At 38.6% G+C, this 23,343-nt stretch overlaps 1 protein-coding gene across 9 annotated transcripts in view; it reads left to right on the top strand.

Moving 5' to 3' along the window:
- Window positions 1-23,343, top strand: part of ADGRV1 (adhesion G protein-coupled receptor V1) — a 606,362-nt gene that overhangs the window by 536,145 nt on the left and 46,874 nt on the right. For all 9 annotated transcript variants that reach the window (XR_010156862.1, XM_063810270.1, XM_063810268.1 and 6 more), the window contains one exon: window positions 8,263-8,384. Coding sequence is in view for 8 of the 9 variants with exons in the window: in XM_063810270.1 (XP_063666340.1) it covers window positions 8,263-8,384 (122 nt within the window). In the remaining variant the exon portion in view is untranslated. The remainder of the gene's footprint in view (window positions 1-8,262; window positions 8,385-23,343) is intronic.

Here is a 23,343-nt window from a genome sequence, read left to right as displayed (position 1 = left end):
GCAATTCTCCTGCCTCAGCCTCCCGAGTAGCTGGGATTACAGGCATGCGCCACCACACCCAGCTAATTTTTGTATTTTTAGTAGAGATGGGGTTTCGCCATGTTCGCCAGGACGGTCTCAAGCTCCTGGCCTCCAGTGATCTGCCAGCCTCAGCCTCCCAAAGTGCTGGGATTATAGGCATGAGCCACTGCACCCAGCCATAATTTTTTAAAAGATGTTTCTCTGGGCTGGGCACAGTGGCTCACGCCTGTAAACCCAGCACTTTGGGAGGCTGAGGCAGGCGGATCACCGAAGTCAGTAGTTTCAGACCAGCCTGGCCAACATGATAAAACCCCATCTCTACTAAAAACACAAAAATTAGCTGGGCGTGGTGGTGGGCACGTGTAATCCCAGCTACTCGGGAGACTGAGGCAGGAGAATTGCTTGAACCCAGGAGGCAGATGTTGCAGTGAGCAAAGATCAGGCCACTGCACTCCAGCCTAGGCAACAGAGTGAGAGTCCTTCTATGTAAAAAAAAAAAAAGAAAGATGTTTCTCTGGCCATAATAGGAGTAGGAGGGATGAATTGGAACAGACAGCTCTACCTACGAAGCTGTCAAAATAGGCTCACTAAAAGAGATGAAGTCCTCAGGAAAGACAATGTTCTAGGAAGGATTGTAGAGGACAAATTTCAGAGCAACTTAGAAGATGAAATAGACAAAATATGTTGACTAATTTGATGCAGCGTATGAAGGAAAATGGGGCATCGGGGTAAATCGGTGCGAATGGTGATACCAGTACTCAGGAGGAGGAAAAAGCGTGATGAGAAGGGGGATACTAAATTCAGCTGTGGAGGAACTCTGTTTGAAGTGGTTTGGGGATCTCCAGGCCTGGAGCTTAAGAGAAGTGAAGATGCAGATTCAGAAAGAGTTGGCCCTAATGTGCTTGGAGGAAGGTAACATTGGAGATTATTAATTTAGGAAGGATATCTTGATAAAATGAAGAACCTGGCACATCATAAGTGTTGATAGAGTCTAGCCTGCTGCAACAAATATTTGCAACCGTATCTGCAGACAGAGGCCAAAGGACCTAGAGTGAGTTTCTTATTATCTGAATGGGTTTTCAAGAGCTCTTTTGGAAGTGAGTTGGAGAACTGCTGAAAAGACAAGGAAATTCTAAAATTAGATCCGAATATAGAACTAATGACTAAGGGTTAGGAATGCCAGCTACCCAAATGAGGTGGAGGGTGTTTCTTTGAACAATTTGCAAACCCAGTATTTTTTTTTTTTTTACACGGGGTCTCACTCTGTCACCCAGGCTGGAGTGCAGTGGCACAGTCAGCTCACTGAAACCTCCACCTCCCAGGCTCAAGAGAGCCTCCTACCTTAGCCTCCTGAGTAGCTGAGACTACAGGCATGCACTTCCACACTTGGCTAATTTTTGTAGTTTTTGTAAAGACAGGGTTTTGCCATGTTGCCCAGGCTGACCCCAGTCTTTAACTTTGTTGTTCACTCTCCCATGCACAGTATCCTCATGGTGATTTGGCAGTTCTGTGAAATATGTGCCTTATTGCCTTCCTGTATGACCCTCAGTTTATTTGCTGAGAACAGTGGTGGCTGACTGCTGCGGAACTGGTGTTAATCCTTGTCAGGAAACCTCAAGGACACCAATATTTTCTCACCAAGAAAATATTCAGATCACGGAAACATCCTTGTCTCTAAGTATCTGTGAATTTCAGAATAAAGACCTATGTTTTAGAAATAAAGCTCTTTCATACCCTTTTGTTTCAATCTATCTTTCTAATTTAAAAATAATGTGTGTCTACTGTTGGAAATAGATCCATTAATATCTTTTTATTTAAATTTTTTTTTAAAATAGTTTCACTCTTGTTGCCCAGGCTGGAATGCAATGGTGCGATCTTGGCCCACCACAACCTCCACCTCCCAGGTTCGTGTCATGCTCCTGCCTCAGCCTCCCGAGTAGCCACCATGCCTGGCTAATTTTTGTATTTTAATAGAGATAGGGTTTCACCACATTGACCAGGCTCATCTGAAACTCCTGACCTCAGGTGATTCCCCCCACCTCAGCCTCCCAAAGTGCTGGAATTACAGGCGTGAGCCACTGCACTTGGCTGATATCTTAAATCCACATTTTTTCACAGTTGTGTTCTATGTTTTACATTGATGGGTTTGTTTTAGTAGCACATTCCAAATTGTTAGTATCAGAAGGTCAGTGAGGTAAAATTAAAACAAGTACTTTGGAAGATTGTAAACATAGAATAAATTTCAGCTTCATGTAAATGGAGTGTGATTTCCATAACAAAGCCGTTATTATTGTCAGTGGTGCATAGCAATAAAGCCAAGGCTGCAATTACAAAGAAAACAGATAATACAACACCATACTTTCTTTAAAAATGGCAGTTAAATTCATGGAAATAATATTTTTCACTAAAAATAAAGAGATGTGATGTAATCTCAATGGAATCTACTAACTCCCATGAGTAGACTTTCTTAATGATAGTAGCACTAATTGACGTATCCACTTGCTGGTTTGTTGTTTGTTGTTGTTGTTTGTTTTGTTTTCTTTGCCTTTCCAGAAGTAATTTCTTTCACTAAAACCTTTTCAAACTATTTTGGTTTTCACATTCGTGACTCCTTGTTAATTTAAGTATGTAAATTAAGTACTGTGATGATTTGATTTTTTTTTTCCTCCCTGCAGTGGAACTTCATCTTGACACAGCCTGAGTTACTTGGCATAGTCTTTTTTCTTTTTTCTTAATTGTAGTAAAATATACATAACAAAATTTAGCATCTTAAACCATTTTAAGTGTACACTTCAGTGTCACATAAGTACACTGACAATGTTGTGCAACTGTCACCACTATCCATGTTTCCAGAACTTTTTCATCACTCCAAACAGAAACTCTATATCCATTAAACAATAACTCACTATTCTGCACTCCTCCCAGCCCCTGGTAACTTCTGTTCTACTTTCTGCCTCTGAATTTGCCTATTCTAGGCACCTCGTGTGAATGGAATTGTTATTTGTCCTTTCATGTCTGGCTTGTTTCACATAACATTTTCAAGGGTCATCCATGGTGTAGCATATATTATAATTTTATTCCTTTTTAAGCTTCAGTATCTCAGTATGTTTAGGCTATTACAGAATACCCTAGACCAGGTAGCTTACAAACAGCAAAAATGTATTTCTTACAGTTCTGGAGGCAGAAAAGTCCAAGATCAAGGTGCCAGCAGATTCAGTGTCTGGCAAGGGCCCAGATTTCTGGTCCATAGATGATGCCTTCTTGGTGTGTCCTCACATGGTGGAAGGGGCAGGACAGCACCCTGGGGCCTCTTTTATAGGTGCACTAATCCCATTCATGAGGGCTCTACTCTCACAACCTAATCACCTCCAAGCAGTCCAACCTTCTAATTTTATCATTGGTGATTAGGTTTCAACATATAAAGATTGGGGGGACACAAACATTCAGAACATGGCACTGAGTAATATCACATTATATGCAAATAGTATATTTTATTTATCTGTTCATCTGTTGATGGACATTTGGGTTGTTTCCACCTTTTGGCTATTGTGATACTGCCATGAATATTGGTGTGCAAATATCCATTTGAGTACCTGTGCCTTCACTTTTTTGAATATATACCTACAAATGGAATTGTTGGATCGTATGGTAACTCTGTGTTTAACATCTTGAGGTTCTACCAAACTGTTTTCCACAGCAGTTGTGCCATTTTACTTCTCTATCAGGCATGCACAAGGGTTCCAATTGCTAAATATCCTCACCAACACTTACTATTTCTTGTTTTTTTGATAATAATCATTCTAGTGGGTATGAAGTGGTATCACTGTGGTTTTGATCTTCGTTTCCCTAATGACTAGTGATCCTGAGCATCTTTTCATGTGATTATTGGCCATTTGTATATCTTCTCAAAAGAAATGTCCTTTGTCCATGTTTCAAATGGATTGAATGGGTATTTTGTTGTTAAGTTGTAGGAGTCCTTTATTCTATATAGCACAGTCTTATATAGATACTCGTTTCTTGGGTGCAACAATGTGTTTTTAGGGCCTCCTTTTATTGAGAACATTGAAATGATTCTGTTTTATCTTCACTAATTCACTCCTAAACGCAACTTGTTTCCAATATTACCAATTACAAATGCTTTCTTTGGTAAATATTGAATTATAGACAGCAGAGAAGTTATTAGTAGTTCATCAAATGCGAAATAACAGCTTAGGAAATACAAAACCAAAGTGATTTTCAATTGAATGGAGCACTGTTTTTCAGTTTGCCAAATGGAATTTATAGTCACTGTTTAACAACAACATGCCCCCCAACCAACTTTCATCACCATCACCCCCTCCCAATACCTCTTTCCTTTTGACTTAGGCCCTAAAGAGGGTTAAAGGTGCCTCCTCAGAGGCAGATTAACCATAAAGCTAACGTAGCTTAAGTTTCAGGTCCTTTCACCAGCCTTGGCCCCTTCCAAGATCCTGCACCTAATTACGGTTTTGTAACTTTTGTTTTTTAAAGAAGCCTCCCTAATACAAGCTTCAGGCCCACAAAATCGGGATGTGCCTCTGGATATGTTTCTTCTATCTGAAATCATCATCCTAATCATTGTTGTACTTCTGGAAGGCAAGCCGGGGATCTATTAAGTATGCTGAGTTATTTATGACTAGCTTTTTCCTTACGGAGTTTCTAGTCTGGGGTGCCAAACTACTATACTTTTCTGCAGAATTCCAGGAAAATATAAGCCATGGACATTCTCATGAGCCCCAGTATGCTCCCTTAGCTTCTCCACTAAGCTCTGTAAGCACATACCACTTGCTTTGCTCTAAGCACTTAGATGAACATGCAGGCCAAACTTTGAAAATTGGTTCCTAGTTGTTCATACAAAATGTGCATGTCCGCCCGGAGCCATAAATAGAATTTTGTTCTTACACAGTGGAAGAAAAGAATGCAGTTGCCAGACTTGATACCTAATCTTTGAAAATTTTGTGAGCACAGCTTAGGGGTTTTCTAAATATTAGGGTATCTTGTCAGAAGTAAAAATGAGCCTTCTGGCCCTTTATCAAATTATATTATTTCATTAAATAAAAATGAATTTTTCTAAAAATTAAATAAATCTTAATGTATATTTTCTTGTCCTGCTGCAAAGCATTATGACAAAGAAATTATTCATCTATGTAAATCTTCTTGTATTAGTCTTACTTTCCCTGTACAGTTATAATAATAATTTTGACAATTTGTATATATTGTGATGAAGGGCATATATCAGCACGGTCCCTTCTAAAGCCTTATTTCTCTCTCTCTCAAAAAAAAAAAAAAAGTGTTCGGGTTCCCTTTCTCCTCACCACTTCCCTTCTCCCTCTTTGCCTCCTCTCCTTGTTCTTTCTTTTTCCTCCCTTTCCCGAACAATTCCATCTACAGCCACCAGTTAGTACAGAGCAAGGTGTGCATCTGCAGGAAGGAGCCCAAGCCTCGGTGTCAGAAGCCAATCGTTGTGAGGAAGGAATCCATGTGAGGGGTGCAGTGCTGCCCAGCTGGAATTGTGGGACGCTGAGTGAGTTTGGGAGGCCACCTGAGCGAGGGAATGGGTAACAGCAATAGGAAGTTGGTTACATGCAGGAGAGTGGATCGAATCAGTAGATATATTAAGAATAATAAGCAATAGCGGGGTGCGGTGGCTCACACCTGTAATCCCAGCATTTCGAGAGGCCGAGGTGGGCAGATCGCCTGAGTCCAGGAGTTCAAGAATAATGAGAAGCAGATCTCTTACCAACACAGAAAAGTTACAAATATGGAAAGGGAGAAAACTGGAATTAACCCCGTGATGTTGGGTTGGAATTAGAAGCATTGAAATGAACTAATGAATTTCAATATATAGAGATAGATGGAGTAAAACAGATCTAAATGTGTTTGTGTGTGCATATGCATGTGTATCCTCTATCTACTGAGAGAGCTTAGGAGCAGCAACGGCAGTGACCATACCTAGCCCCAGATCACAGTTTCTAAATACCATTCTCCCCTAAAAGAAACCAGGACTGGGGCAGAGAATATTTGAAACATCTTGGGCCAAAAAGCAAACAACTGCTAGTAGAATGATGAGGATATAACCAAAGGCACAGAAACCATCTCAAAGGGCTCCCGCTAGGGACAACTTGGCATCGAAATAAACAATGATAGTGGCCGGGTACCATGGCTTATACCAGTAATCCCAGCACTTTGGGAGGCCAAGGCATGCGGATCGCTTGAGCCCGGAAGTTCAAGACCAGCCGGGGCAACATGGCGAAACCCCATCTATACAAAAAGTACAAAAATTAAGTGGGCGTGGTGGCATGCGCCTATAGTTTCAGCTACTTGGGAGGCTGAGAGGTGGCAGGATGGCTTGAGCCCAGGAGGTCAAGCCTGCAGTGAGCTGTGACAACACCACCGCACTCCAGTCTGGGCAATGGAGAAAGACTTTGTATGACCCTATGTGAAAGAAAAGGAGAGGAAAAAGAAAAGAGAAAGAAAACAAAAAAGGAAAGAAGGAAGCAGGGAGGGAGGAAGGAAGGATGGAAGGAAGGAAGGGAAAAAGAAAGAATAATGGATAATATGCTAAATAAGCAGGAACATATTAGTCTACATTAGAAGATAAATAAGTGGATAAATCAAACATTTGGTAAGGAAAAAGATATTTACATAGTTTCAAATAAATGCCACATATAAAACTTCTTAATTACACAGGGGAAAATGCTAACTTTACAGTGAAGAATTTGTGCAGCCATCATCTTAATCAAGTGGCCAAAATGAACATCTTCAGTAACGGGAAAAATTGAGTTCTTGCGTCACCTTATAGAATGCTGTAAGATGAACTCAGCATCCCTTCTGTGATTTCTAACGGCTTATAATCTAAATCTAATTACGAGAAAAATCAAATAAACTCAAATTTAAGGACACTGCAAGAAAAACTGGCTGGTAATCATCAAAAGTGTCAGGGTTACAAAAGTCAAGGACACGCAGAAGACCCATTTGGGATTAAGAATCTACGGAGACATGTCAACTATACACGACTGGATCTCTGGATCTCTCTGCTAAAAAGGAAATTACTGGTATAATAAAATGGAATCTGAGAATGATAGTACTATATCAGTGTTAATTTCCTAATTTGATGGCATCATGTTTATGTAGGAAAATGTCTTTGTAGAAAATACACATTATTCAGAGGGTAATGGGGGATCAGATTGACAATTTTCAATTAATTCAGGAAAAAAAAATCTTTCTCATTGTACTCTACTTGCACGTCTTCTGTATGTTTGAGATTGTTTCCAAATAAAATTAAATTTGAAAATTGCTAAAGTTGTAAGCAACTGTTTAAATTTCCATAGTGGACGAGGATTTTAGGTGTTAATTGATGATAGTGGGTAAAGAAGGGCTTTGAGGTCTGTCATGAAAGTTGTCAGTGGTGTGGTCTACCCTGATGTCTTTCAACAGCTTGAAAATGTGTTTATTTGTGGCTGCAAAGATCCGATTCACTTTCTAAATCTTATATAACTTGTCATTTAAATATTAAGATCACCTCTATATGGTTATTATTCTAAAACTCAGATAGCAAAGAAAACTCAAAATAGACAAGTGGAAAGGGTAATAAAGTCCCTTGGCCCTGAGAAAATCTGTTCTGAAAACGTCTGAAACAAACTGCATTAGAACATGTGTAGAATAAGTTTAGTTGATCATTATGAATCAGTCACTTCATCTTTGCTCTTAAACTTACCAATAAATTTTGGTGTCTTCTCAGTCAGAAAAAAGATGTGAGTACAGGTTTTTCCAACACACACACGCGTGCGCATGCACACACACACACACGCACACACGCACAATGTTACATAATTTCTGTTCTTAAGTGCCTGGTTGGAATATGCTAATTTCGCGAGCACACTACTGCCTGCCATTTTCTGGTGGAACAGTCTTTTAAGGAGATTTCTACAAATCCATTGTTGCTTTGTGGTACTTTCTGAACAGTCCAGCAGGTGGTAGTCTAGGAGAGGAACAGTTCTCATCCTCCCCCAGCCATCCCTGGGCCTACCAGCAGCCCCATTTGCAAAACAGAATGTGGACTCAGCAATGTGCCTTCTCCCCTCTGGCATAAGAATGGGATTTCCAAGGTTGTTCTCTCAAAATGGGCACTAGAATACCACAGAAAGAAGCCAAAAATAACTGTGTATACATGTGACTGTGCAGTATTCTGAAGCTCAAAAATTCTTTTTTTTTTATTTCTAGAAATTCCACTGATTTTATATCTCTTTGCTCTGATTTCCGTGACATGGCTTTGGGGAGGACTACACATGGCCTACAGACACTTCTGGATGTTGGTTCTCTTTGTCATTTTCAACAGTCTGCAGGTAAGCCTTACAATTTGGTAAGTGACAACATACATTTATCTTAATGAACACAAGGCATAGAATTTGAATATTAAAGAGTCAAGCATCCACACACAGGTGAATTTGTGTACACAATAACATCATATAGAGTTGTAAAATAAAATGATAGGAGCCTAAATCTTTAACATTTGAAATATGACTGGGATTCTAACTTGCTCATTATACAATTAGGGAAGACAAAATATTTATTCTCCTTCATTTTGAACATCGAAGTAACTACACAAACGTATTTCTTTTTCAGTAGGATTGATGTTTATCAACTTTGCAAATGGTAGTCATGTAAGATCAATGCACATATTTGGATTGTGGCTGGGTCTAGAAATTAGATCAATTGAGGAGTGAAATAGTGATGTTCAAGCAGTCTCCTCTTAAGTGTGATGCTTAGTGAAATGAGAGTGTTTGGTTCACTAAAACATGACTGACATCCCCTAAGTCCAGCAGTGCCCAGCTTAAATTAGTTTTATAAGCGTGCTTGGATAACTAGAAATTATATAACTGCAGCAAAAATGAAAGCTGAGATTTTTAGTACTTTTGTTAAATGGAAAAATGTTGCACCCTGATATTAACAAATGGAACAAATGAACACATTTTCCTTGTTTTCCAAAGTGAAAAGATCTGTCCTAGACTAAAAGAATTTCTTAAATTTATTAAATTATCTCTAAATAGTCCTTCCTTTGGCTACCATCTTGCAAGGATCATGTGTGGCAAACACACAGACATATACACACTTTCAGAATTGTAGCATACAATTGAAATGTGACTCCAGTCATTTTTTAGGTTTGCACCTGAGCAGACAAACTCTTCAGTTAGATCATAGCTTACATGATGGTGCCTAATCAAGGATATTATCAACTTAGGAAGGGGAAAATACAAAATAATTAAAAGTTTAGAACCAAGTTTCTACAAGTTTCTATATAGACAACTGTCTGTGGTTATAGTTACAGGTGAGCACTTACTATTGCCAGGTGGTAAAGAAGACAGTCCGGCCTCTCTGGGATCTGATGATTCAAAGACTAAACAATTAGCTCTAAGAATCTAGTATGGCAGGTGCCATGTAAACAGAGCATTTTGAGAGTGAGTAGGGGCCTGTTGACCATCAGGGCAGAGCCATCAGGGCAGAGGCTCAGTCTTGGTCACCTTTGGATCCCTAAGGCCTAGTGGAACTAAGAACAAGGTCCAAACTGACAGCCTGCAGGTGTGTTTTGCTTGGCAGACACACAATGTTATACAAAAGATTGTTTTAGATTTTCAAGTAGTTGCTTCAAACTTTTAAAATTGAGAATTTTCACATTAAAAACCTGAATTGCTGGCTTTTCTTGAAGGCAGTATTTGCATGGCAGCAATTTCCAAGCCCTGAGCAGACCTGATATACTTCATTCATTTTACTTGCCCCTGAGATTATGACACATTTAATGCTTATTAAATAATAAATGAGTGTATGGTTAGAGATGGGAATTTGAGGCAGAGAAAACTGTTAGCCAAGGCCGCAAGAAGGGAAAATGACTAATCTCGCCTAGATTAAGCAACATGTTGAGAAGGAAAAAGAAAGGTCTTGCAATTAGAGAAGAAGTTGTGGGAGAGGAGACAGAAAGGGTAGATTGGTTTAAATGCCAGCTTTCCATGCTCGGGATGCTGAGCTTCAGTCTTTAAGCAAGGGGAAGCCATCGAAGTTGTGATTTTTCTTTGTTTTGTTCTAATTTTTTTAATTTTGTCAATTAATTTTTTTTTCATTTTGAATGGGATGACATGTTTGTACTGGAAGGATAACTGGAAATGTTTAGGAGAGGATATTGAAAAAAAGAGCAGCTCTAAGTAGGTAGGTTATTGTTATATTTCAGACTGTAGATGTTCTGGCAGTGTGCCTGGGAATAAAAAGTAGGTGACAGGTTTGACAGTTGTTACAGAGATAAACACTTTTCATTTTATTGTTTAATTGACACATAATAATTGTATATTCATGGGTACATAGTGACGTATTGATACATATAACATGTAGTGATCAGATTAAAAGAATTAGCATATCTATCACCTCAAACATTCATCATTACTTTGTGTTGGGAAGATTCAATATCCTCCTTCTAGCACTTTGAAACTATAAAATATTGTTAACTATAGTCATCCTGTAGTGCTATAGAACACAAGAACTTACTTCTTCTATCTAGCTGTAATTTTATATCTTTTAACAAATCTCTCCCTATCCCCTCTTTCCCCCTACCCTTCCCAGCTTCTAGTACCCTCTGTTCTACTTTTTACTTCTATGAGATCAACATTTTTTAGCTTCCACACATGAGTGAGAACATGCAATGTCTAACTTTCTGTTCTTGGGTTATTTCACTTACCATAATGTCCTCCAGTTCCATCTATGTTGCCATAAATAATATTGGGTTGATGCAAAAATAATTGTGATTTTTGTCATTAAAAGTAATGGCAAAAACTGCAGTTACATTTGCACCAACCTTTTCTTTTCTTCTTTTTTTTTTTTGAGACAGAGTCTCACTCTGTCACCCAGGCTGGAATGCAGTGGCACGAACTCAGCTCACTGCAACCTCCACTTCAGGCTCAAGTGATCCGCCCACCTTAGCCTCCCAAGTAGCTGGGACTACAGGCACATGCCACCATGCCTGGCTAATTTTGTTTGTTTGTTTGTTTGTTTTGTAGAGACAGGGTTTCGCCGTGTTTCTCAGGCTGCTCTTGAACTCCTGAACTCAAGCAATCCACTCACCTTGGCCTCCCAAAGTGCTGGGATTATAGGCATGAGCCACCGCACCCAGCTATCGTTCTTTTTTATGGCTGAATAGTATTCCATTGTGTGAATTTACCATTTTTCCTGTCCATTCATTGGTTGTTGGACACCTAGGTTGATTCCACATCTTGGCTATTGCAAATAGTGCAGCAACAAACATGGGTGTGCAGACGTCTCTTCAATACACTGATTTTCTTTCCTTGGGATAAATGCTCAGTAGTGGGATGGCTGGATCATATGTAGTTCTATTGGCAATTTTTTTTAGGAACCTCCATACTGTTCTCCATAGTGGTTGTACTAGTTTATATTCCCACCAGCGGTGTAGAAGAGTTCTGTTTTCTCCGCATCATCACTAGCATTTATTTTTTGTCTTTTTGATGATAGTCATCCTAACAGGGGTGAGATGATAATTCACTGTGGTTTTGTTTTGCGTTTCCCTGATGATTAGTGATGCTGAGCATTTGTTCATATATTTGTTGGCCATTTGTATAACTGTTCAGATCATTGGCCTGTTTTATTCAGATTGCTTTTGCTGTTGAAATGTTTGAGTTCCTTGTATGTTCTGCATATTAATTATCTGTCAGATGAATAGTTTACAGATATTTTCTCTCATCTTCTAGGTTGTGTTTTTTACTTTGTTAATTGTTTCCTGCTGTGCAGAGGCTTTTTAGTTTGACATAATCCCATTTGTTTATGAAATAAGCATTTTATAAATGCTTCAGAACATTGGTCTAGGGAAAGATTTTATAAATAAGAATCTTTAGATTTTTATAATTTTATAAATAGATTCTTATTATATTTATAAACCTTTTATTTATATTTAATAGCCTGTAAAATATTTTATTTATATTTAATATCCTTTTATATTTATAAACCTTTTATAAATAAGAATCTATTTATAAAATTATAAAGTGAAGAATTTCACCTTGTTTTCTTCCAGTAATTTTATAGTTTTGGGTCTTACATTTAGGTCTTTGATCCATTTTGAGTTGGTTTTTGTATAGGGTGAGAGTTGGGGGTCTAGATTTTTTCTTTTGCATGTGGACATCCAGGTTTCCTAGCAACCTTTATTGAAGAGACTTTCCTTTCCCCAATTAATGTTCTAGCTGCCTTCTGTCAAAAATCAGTTGGCTGTAGATAATGTGGATTAATTTTGTGCTTCTCTATTTTGTTGCATTGGTCCACGTGTCTTTGTTTATGCCAATACCATGCTGTTTTGGTTACTATAGCTTTGTAGTATATTTTGAATTCTGATAGTACAATGCCTTCAGCTTTGTTCTTTTGCTTAGGATTGCTTTAGTTATTTGAGGTCTTTTGTGATTCCACACAAATTTTAAGGTTTTATTTTATATTTCTATTCCTGAGAAGAATGTCATTGGTATTTTGATAGGAATTGCATCAACTCTGTAGATTGCTTTGGCTAGTATGGTTCTTTTAACAATATTAATTCTTCTGACCCATGAGGAGCATGAGATAACTGTTAATGAAATTTGGTTAACCAATTAAATATAGGAAGGTAAAGTGTGACAGAGGAACATCACTTAGAAATTCCTGGTTTGAATGAATGGCTGGGCACTGACATCTTTAGTCCAAATGGAGATCACATAAATAGCAAGGTCTAGGGAATAAGCAGTGAAGTTGGTGAGATTTAGGAGACATTGCTAAATACTGTATACCAATGTTTTAGCAACTGGGTACAGAGATAAGGCTAATGAAAGAAATTGTTAATGAGTGATCAGAGAGCTAGGAAGAGAACCTGGATAGGGTTTGCAGTTGCTGGTAGAAAAGAAAGCTCAAGAGGACGCAATGCCTAACTCTGGCTAGTTTAGCAGAGAAGTTAAATAGGATGAGAACTGAGGAGCAATGCGGTCTACAGCTGTGGTTCCCAAACCGTTATGCGTAGCAGAATTCCATGGGGAGCTTGTTAAAACACAGATGATAGGCCCCACACCCAGAGTTTCTGATACAGTAGGTCTGGGTGGAGTCTGATCATTTGCATTTCTAATAAGTTTCCAGGTGGTACTGATTCGGCTGGTCTGGGAACTACAGTTTGAGAAAAAAAAGTGAAATAGAGACTGCAAAGAGAGAAAGAAATAGCTTAGGAAGGGAGGTTGGTTGGTTCAAAGGAGATTTTTTGGTTTGTTTTCTCGTGACAAGAACCAACAAAGGAGAAATTGACATCTGGAGGAAAGATTTGTTGTCATGGCAAGATCATGGACGAGGCAGGAAGAACAGAAGAGATAGAGGGCTTCTCTGAGGGAGGAGTAGGAATATTTTGTTTTGTTTTGTTTTTGTTTTTGTTTTTGTTTTTCTCTGAGGCTGGGGAAAGAAAAAATGATTGGTGAACATGAAAAACTACTCTGGAGCTGAAAGTGTGGAGTGTTGGCATTTGCATGTAATGCCCTCTCTTTTCTCTTAAAGGCAAGAGGCAAGGTCATTTGTTGAGAGGAATGGGTTCAAAGCATGAGATAAAAATTTTAAAAAGGTATGGAGCAGTTTCTAGACAGAACAGAAATAACTTAAACTATGTTGAAAGATCATCAAGAAATGGATTGCTTAGAGAGAAATCAGTGGGATCCAATGGAGATTAGACAACTTAAATCTGTAATTGAGCCAGTCAGCAGTAATTAAATAAATATAAGCCTTAGGATTATAATGATAGCCTGGGTAACCTATCAAATCACATAAACAGGAAAAGTTTATTGAGCTCTTATGGAGGTTTGTAAAGAAAGGAGGACTGTGGAACATAATAGTATATGTCACTGGTACATATAAGAAAAAATTTTGGTCTCTTTCTTTGAAGAACTTATTAGAAGCTAAGAATAAGTAAAAACTAAAAATATTTTAAACTCATGTTTAATGAGCTTAATTCAATCCAGGTGACATTACTGAAGCAGCAATGATTATTTGTACTACTGTTGGTTGTTACCTGGTGCACTGGCACATTCCTGGTACCAGGTGCTCAGTGAATCAGTCCTAAAAGTAATGCCTATTAAGAAACACTTGGAAAATATCCTTTCTCTGGAGTTTATTTTGGTTCATTTAACTTAAAAATCGCTTGAGGTATTCAGTTTAGGCATTTCCATGGAATATGGCTACATAGTATTAACAGTAAGATTTTTTAAGTATGTTCCATAAATACTTGTTTGTTTTTTTACCCCCTGAATGGCTTTCGTATTTCTCTACTGACTTTTATCAACACCTGTGACTATAAAAGCATATTATGTATCTTATACTTGCTTACTACATTTTGCTCAGAGATTACTGACTTACTTTTTATCTAGATTATTATGATGTCATAGGTGCTCTAAAACTGATGATTGAAAGGGATGGTATTTGTATAGTATTCTGATCATTTTAAGTTTTTTAAAAAATATTTTTCAACACACATTCTAGAATCTGAGATCTCAGGATCTCTAGCCACCTCTGTCCTCTTTCTCTACAGTCTTTTTTTTTTCCTTTGAGACAGGGTCTCGCTGTTTCTCCCAAGCTGGAGGGCAATGACGTGATCGTAGCTCATTGCAGCCTTGAGCTCCTGGGCTCAAGCAATCCTCCTGCCTCATCCCCACAAGTAGCTGAACTACAGGCACATACCACCATGCCTGGCTATTTTTTTATTTTTATTTTTTTGTAGAGACAAGGTTTCACTATGTTGCCTGGACTGGTCTTGAACTCCTGGCCTTGAGTGATCCTCCCACCTCAGCCTCCCAAAATGCTGGGATTATAGGCATGAGCCACTATGTCTAGCCTGATTTTTTGATATTTAGTGTCTGATGCACTTTAAGTAAGAAAATCTTGATCACTTAAAATATTATCTAAAATATTTACCTAAAATTTATCACTTCCTAAAATTTCAAAGGTGAACTACCAAACTTACAATACATTTGCACATTTAGGAAAATGTATGTGAAGTATTTTGCGAAGCATTATGGATACAAATGCAAATGTAAGGTTTAAAAATCATCATTCTAAACGTTTACTGTTAATTTTTATTATTGAATACTCTTCTTTAAACGATAAGGACTTCTCGCCCAAGAACTGAACTTTTACTCAAATTCTTATTGGTCTATCCTTATTATTTACATTTTCTTGATAGTTTAAAAAATTAAACTGTTGGATATCAAGAGTGAGCAGAACATAGAGAATGAAGGTGAAAATGCCCTTTCAGTTTATTCAATCAGAATGGTTTCCAAATTCCAGTAGCTACTATATAACGTGTGAGCATGATCATGATAATTGTATTTTTGCCACTTCCCCATGATGTGAGGTTAACAAATCCTGATTTTCACTGTGCTTTATTTTATGTCAAAAGAGGGACTCTGACTTCAAGAGAGAAGAAAAGTACTTTTATACTTACATGCCTACTGAGCCCAGATTCCAAAGGCCTTGGGGTTCTATGTTTCCTTAACACTGAATGGGCTTTCCAAGTGCATTGATCATGGTGGCTGCCACGGTGCAAGACTCACCTCCTGCCAGCTTTCCAGCCCCAGCAGGAAAGAGCTTATTCCTAGATAACAAAATCCTATGGAAGACCGGATGGTATCATCCTGGGTCACATCCCATGCAGGAACAAATCACAGGGTAACAGATACTCTGGCCGGGCCTGGGTCATGAACAGAGTCCAATAATGGAAAGAGTCAAGTTGGTTTCATAAAAAACCACATGGAATAGAATTCCTGCCAGAAGAAAGGATTCTCTGACCAACAGAAGGGGGCAACAGTGCTTGGCAGGCCAAAGTAACAGACGTCCACTATACTTACTTTCTAAATTTGCTTGTTCATTGATATAAGTTTGGACAAGGCCAATGACAGCTTCTGTCACAAAACTAGGAAACTTTATCAGTGTGATCTCAGTTTATTAGAATAGTACTTGTGATCTATCATATAACCAAATGTCTCTATATTGTCCACAAGAAATTCATAGGAAACTATGTTTAATATTTTTTATTTTCCCGTTCCATTAATCCAGTAACCTCTATTTTAAAAAAACTGAGTTGAGTTTGTCATTTCTAAGGGGATTCATGCTAATACTTATAGGTCATAAGTTTCTTAAACTATTCAGGCCAAGGTATATCCAAATTTATATCATCATTTATTGGTAATAATCACCTGGTTTATACTCAGCTGGTAGGCCCTGGCAGAACCCTATCAGTTAAAATATTGAAAATAGCTACTGTCCAAACCTTGCAGGTGTTCCAGGCTTCCATCCACTGAGGTTAGAAGCATCTCTAGGCTTCCTGACAGGGATCCTCCAGGATGCTAGTGCAGCGCTAGACCTGCAGCCATTCTGATTGGGCAATGCTTATGCCACACTCATTATTAAATATTTTGCATATCACTCCTAGCTCTAATTATGTGCTGAAATATTCTATTTTTAACCTGAACCAGTCAGATTCAGGCTGAAATACAGCATTTATTTCAGGTTTTCTTCTAGGAGGTCTCTCACACTTACTATGTTAGAATTTTACTGACAATTTTCTCACATGTAGAGAGAATCCCATGTAAGATAATGAGAGTAGCCAGCAGTAATAGACATGAGCTGCTTGGAGATGCTAGAAAATACGTTTGTGGAGAAGGTTCATATGCATAGAAGCTTTCCAAAATCTGAAACGCATTCTTCTTGGAATGCATAAGCTGGCAAGTGAGCAGAGCTTTGCACAGTGTTGGGATATGACACTTCTCAGTATGTCAGTTATGAGACTGCATTCTCCAGAGTACTGTTTGACTGTTTCTCTGTGACTGACTTGTACATGTTCGTTTGTACAAGCATCTGGTCTCGAGATGTTCCCTGGCACGTTTTGAATCATTCCCTATTTCAGAGAGGGGAGTTACAACATGGAATTTGTAGCTAAAAATATATAGTCCATATTCAGACTTAAAGAGCCAGTTGGTTAAAATCATTTTCATTCCTATCCCCATGTCTTAAGCTGCTAAATGGTTGGGAAATAAGTGATTGAAAGATAGCAACAGTTTCTTCCACCTGTTTTTTAAAAATTGTTCTTTGGTGGTCACTAGAGTGTCTTAAACACATAAAACATTTCTCTTATTTAAAAAAACAAACAGTTCTCTTTCTCTCGCTCGCTCTCTTACTCTCCACCCCGCCCTGCCTTTTACCCTTTCTTTTCTTGCTTTCTATGTGTCTCTCGTTGCTATATGTTGAATTTCAGTTTTAAAATTAAAGCCATCTTTTATGAAGAGATTTTCCCAAATGAAAATAGTTTTTGAGGTATCGTAAGAAATGGAATGTATTTCTTTGCTCATAGAAAATATAGATTCCATCCCAAATGGAATATTGGATCAAATTAATAATCCCCCTTCAATTCCCACTTAGTATCCAGAAGGGTTCAGTGCAGGTGTCTGCTTAGATACAGTACATATTTAGTCTTGCCTGCTTCCTTTTGAGGATAAACAGCTCTTGGGAAATACACATTGTTAAATAATCAGTTACAGAGGACTAATTGTTTCAAGGCACTCCCTTTGCAGTTGCTTTCCAACAGCCAACAGTAATAAGAAATGTCACTTTGTTTCCATTGGAGACTAGCACATGAACTATTCATGAAGAGCGGAAAAGCAGTCTTCCCAGAAAACCCTGGAATAAACATGTAGAAGCCAAGGGAGGCTGGGACTCTATCATTGATTTGTCCCAGAGCCATGTCAAATTCAGTGAAAAAAAAATCATTACATTTGTTTTGTAGAGTGAGAATTCAGAGAGACTAATGAATGCCTCATGCGCCTTTCAAAACATCCCCAAAGGTTTCTATAACTTCACAAATAAATATATAGAAGCTGAGACAAGGAGGTGTACTTAAATTTTCTTAATCAGGTTGTGCCTCTCTGCCCCGTGTTCAGTAGCATCTGGGCTGGTGAAACACCTCTGTGTTTTTGAGCAACAAGCTAACTCCATTTCACAATGAGTGACAGTGTCTGACATTGCCTGCTCATTAGCCTGTTGATTGACCAGGCATAGTTCTTTAGATAGACTGCAGGATTTTCACTTTTGTTTCATCTGGGTTCTCTAAATAAAAGTGTCAAGGTCTGATCTGCCAGTAAACATCTTCCACAAATACAGTTTTAGTAATGAGGGGCTTGAACAGACTATACCTTTTCATACCTGGCTCCCTCCTTCCAAACAGGTGCCTCCATTTCTTCTGCTCTAATTCGTGCTATCTTTTAATCTTTTAGGTTTTTTTCCTGTGATTTTTCCATTTTCTGAGCATTCTATGATCACATTTATTGCATCTTAAACAATGTGTTAATAACATGCTTTTCCTGGGCTCTGTGAGCCTTTACTTTGCCTGCAAAAAGATCTAGCACACTCCAATACTTGAAAGAGCAAACCTACAAGATTTAAACTAAACAAGATGCATACGTCCTCTTTAAAAGAGTTTGGGAGAGCAAAGCAAATGACATTTGGGACTCGTTTTTACCTGGTCATTCAGATTCTTTGTCTTCGTGTTAACTGATAATTTTTTCCAGGATCTAAAACTTTATTCTTCTCTCTCATATTACTCAAATATTGGGGTGGGGAGAATACATTTTTTTTAAAAAACTTTATATGAATATTTTACACCAACATTTTGTAATGTTCAGCCATCAGATTTAGTAGAAGGTGCATGCAGTTAAGTGTCAAGCAACCTCTATTTTACCAAGCAACGTGAGTTATCCTCTTTTCAGAGGTGCTGATTTTGCCTCTAAGTTTTGTCCTAAGGATTGTGTAAATATATATGTGTATAAATAAAGTCTGTAAACTATGCAATATTTTACAAATGCAAATCATTATAGATGAATAAATGAGCAAAAAGAAGTGTTTATCTCAGGATATATATAAAGAAAACTGAGAGGCCAAAGAGCTGAGACTGTAAACCTAGTCTTTGACTCTTCTCCTATGGCATAGGCTCTCCCCATGAATGTTCACATTCACCCACAGGTATTTCCTTCGTGCAGATCCTGTAGCTCCTCTGTAACTACCATCACATTCCTTGGTTTGCAGTATAGATCTGTTGTATGTCATTCACCTGCTTTCAGATATGTACCAAATGCCTTTAGGCTCAAGCAGGTAACTTATATGGCTGAAATATGCTTATTGTGAGACTATAGGGATCAGTGGGGACTGCAAAAGAACTGGAGAACTCACACTTCTCCTAAAAGCACTCAAATGCAAATGAAAAAAGCAAACACTGTGCAGGCCAAGCAAAAGCTGTTGCAGGCTAAATTTCCATGGATGGCAGTCAGTGTGCAATCTCAGGATAAGTTCAAATTTTTCCCTCTTAAGAGAATTTAATTTCTTTTGGAAGGCAAATTGAATATAGGCAGACCACCTTGATCCAGTAGAAAATGGGTTTCCACAGCTCAAAGATTACCTTCCCATTGAGGCCTTCCTTTACCTCCTCTAAGAGAGTCAGTTGTTCCATAATTATAGTCCCTCAGTATATTCTGTATATATTCCTAATAAATCCTAGCATATTGTATCATTAGAAAAAGAAATAGGCTGGGCGCAGTGGCTCATGCCTATAATCCCAGCACTTTGGGAGGCCGAGGTGGGTGGATTCCCTGAGGTCAGGAACTCGAGACCAACCTGGCCAACATGATGAAACCCCATCTCTACTAAAAATATAAAAATTAACTAGGCATGCTGGCATGTGCCTTTAGTCCCAGCTACTCAGGAGGCTGAGGCAGGAGAATTGCTTGAACCTGGGAGGCAGAGGTTGCATTGAGCTGAGATCACGTCACTTTACTCCAGCCTGGGCAACAGAGCGAGACTGCATCTCAAAAAAAGAAAAAAAAAATGCCAGGCGCAGTGGCTCACGCCTGTAATCCCAGCACTTTGGGAAGCCAAGGCAGGCAGATCATGTGGTCAGGAGTTTGAGACCAGCCTGGCCGACATAGTGAAACCCCATCTCTACTAAAAATACAAAAAAATTAGCTGAGCATGGTGGCAGGAGGCTGTAATCCCAGCTACTTGAGAGGCTGAGGCAGGAGAATCACTTGAACTTGGGAGGCAGAGGTTGCAGTGAGCTGAGATTGCACCACTGCACTCCAGCCTGGGCAACAGTGAGAGACTTCGTCTCAAAAACACACAACCACACAGAAAGATGGCTGGGTGCAGTGGGTCAAGCCTGTAATCCCAGCACTTTGGGAAGCTGAGGTGGGTGGATCACCTGAGGTCAGGAGTTCGAGACCAGCTTGGCCAACATGGTGAAACCCCATCTCTACCAAAAATACAAAAATTAGCTGGGTGTGGTGGCACACGCCTGTAATTGCAGCTACTCAGAAGGCTGAGGCAGGAGAATTGCTTGAACCCAGGAAGCGGAGGTTGCAGTGAGCCAAGATCACACCACTGCACTCCAGCCTCGGCAACAGAGCAACTCCGTCAAAAGAAAGAAAGGGAAGGAGGGAGGGAGGGAGGAAGGGAAGGAAATGGGTTTCAGGCCATGTAAAGGTTAACCAATCTATTTATAGTTTTCTCTCTCTTGAGACAAAGTGGAAATTTGTTGAGGGGACCCAGGACTCCAGTGAAAGCCTATTGTGTTTTGTAGAAACCTCCCCTCCTTGTCTCTGAACTGCATTTTTTCATTCCCCAATACTATGAGACTCTTGAATTCATTACTGAGCTTCTTAGCTTCTGAGCAGCTGCTTTCTGCTTAGTCCCCATAGCCTTTCCTCTCATGCACAGGCAGCTTCAGAAGTGGAACATGCTGTCATTTCCTTTTTCTTTGGAATCGTGGCCCCTCAAGTCTTGGCTGCCTTGGAGGACTTGAACTCTGTTGTTTGTCTCCCCAACCCTGTCAGATTCCTGCAAATCCCAGGCTGCAATTTTCTGTTCAGCTTCTAGGCATCTCACTGTGAACTAGAAAGTCCCTCAGAAGAAAAAACAACGCTGAATATAGGGCTCCCCAATAAATGGGTTTTGCTTCTCTCCAGGATCTTGGCCCCTCAACTACTGGCTGTTTTGAATACTCTCTGATGCCTTTCAACTCATTTTGTTATTGTTCTTGTTCTTGTGTTATTGGTTTTGTTCATGCTCCTATTTTTGTTATTGTGTAAGTGTGTGTAAAAACATTTTTCTCCAGTTTACATAGTTGTACTCAATGAGGTTAATCTGATATACACTACTCCACCAGAGCCAGCAACAAAAATCTCAATACATTTATTTCAACAAATTATATCTAATAATTGTTAACATATACTGATTGCCTACTAATAAATGAAGATACTTAGAGGTGCTGAAATTCATCAGATATTTAGTGGATACCTTTTAAGGCATATACTCCTGGGCCGGCATCCTAAGAACATCATGATGAGGAAGCCTGTGCATGCAACATCTTATGGTCAGCTGATGAACTGTACTTTTTCCATATATCACCAAAACTAAAACAATAAATATGGAAGTTGAGTAAGATCTCAGAATCTGTAATCCATCAATTGAAGATTGAGATTCAGAAATAATATTTCAGCTTCAGAATGACCACACCTATTTCACAAAACTGAAATAAAACAATAGGAAAAACAGACTGGCCGGGTGCAGTGGCTTATGCCCATAATCCCAGCACTTTGGGAGGCCAAGGTGGGCACATCACTTGAGGTCAGGAGCTCGAGGCAAGTCTGGCTAACATGGTGAAACCCCATGGCTACTAAAAATACAAAAATTAGCTGGGCGTGGTGGTGGGCACCTGTAATCCCAGCTACTTGGGAGGCTGAGGCAGAAGGATCGCTTGAACACTGGAGGCGGAGGTGGCAGTGAGCTGAGATCATGCCATTGTACTCCAGCCTGGGTGACAGAGTGAGCTTCCATCTAAAACAACAACAAGAACAACAACAACAACAGACTAATAACACAAAGGGCAACTACAACTAAAGGTACATGCGCCAAATGGATAGCACTCCAGGAAACAGATCTGCCTTCTCAGAATATGGATAGAAAAATGTCAACTACACTTCTACTGAAAAAAAATATAAAGAGCATGAATTCAAATATCAACTGAACTTTCTTTTTAAACTCTTTAGATAGATAGGTCTGGGAAGTTTTATTTTCAGTCCTGCAGAATAAACCAATTCCATGTCACCATTTTCCTCTGCAAATATTTTAAATAATGTTCTCTTTACTTTGAGAAATGGCATGAACTAGCAAATTGAAAATACCTTGAAATACAAATCCTGTCTTATTAATTTTTAGTTTTGTGATTGTAGGCAAATTATGTAATTTCTCTGAAATGAGGATAGCACTACTTACTTTACAAGGCACCTATGGAAATCAACCAAAGAATGTGAAATTTCCAGCACTTAACTGGTGTGTATTAACATTAACTGCCTTTCTCTTGTCCCTAATATGATACCATACATGCATATGTGTTTCATGTAAGATTACTTCACATAGTGTATCATTGAAATCAGTTAGCAGTGTTTTCTCTAATTCCCTTCAGTTAGTCTGATTATTCAGTCTCTTCAGAAGCCCGATGATGTCACAGGCTGCATTTACTAAGCTACCAACTCAGTGATCTTATTTGTAAATAAGACCTCAATGTATGGGTGCTATATAAACATGAGGTAGACATAAAATCTGCCTGTTATATTTGTCCTTTGTTCCATAATTAATGTTTTGGGACATGTTGGGCCAGTACCATACTGTCAGTCTTGGAAACTCTCAGTTATAAAGTGGTAATATAGTCAAGCATTGCAAAAAGGGGGCCACTCCCCTAGGTGGATAATATTTAATTTGGCATGTGATACTTAGGAAGAAAATTGGTAAAATCAGGATTGGCTCATTACCTTCATAAAGAATTTTCAGGAAGTTTTGTTTGCATGTTGATTGCTAGAATAGGGAGTACGCAGAGGAGTACTATGCAGCGTCACCTATCAGGAATACAATTATTAGCTAAGACTAAATAATAGTAGGTAAGAAGTAGGTGAAGTGGAATGTTAAGATGGTCATTTAAAAAGGTTTGCAAGAAAAATCTAATATGTAAGCATTTGAGGAAAACAGAAGAATTTGAATTCATCAGAGTATTCCTCATAGCACAATTGATTATCAAATTTTATAGTAAAATTTTTATTTGGAAAATTTGTAATGTCAAAAATATACAGTAAATTATACATAGTTTATTGTTTGAACCAATATCATAACACTGGAAATCTTATATTTATTTATTCATTCATTCAGAAACATTAATCTATCCAGACT

This window comes from Pan troglodytes, chromosome 4, assembly GCF_028858775.2.
Source record: "Pan troglodytes isolate AG18354 chromosome 4, NHGRI_mPanTro3-v2.0_pri, whole genome shotgun sequence".
In the NCBI taxonomy this organism is placed as follows: Eukaryota; Metazoa; Chordata; class Mammalia; order Primates; family Hominidae; genus Pan; species Pan troglodytes.
Note: the sequence above shows the minus strand (reverse complement) of the source record. Positions and strands in the feature narration are given on the sequence as shown.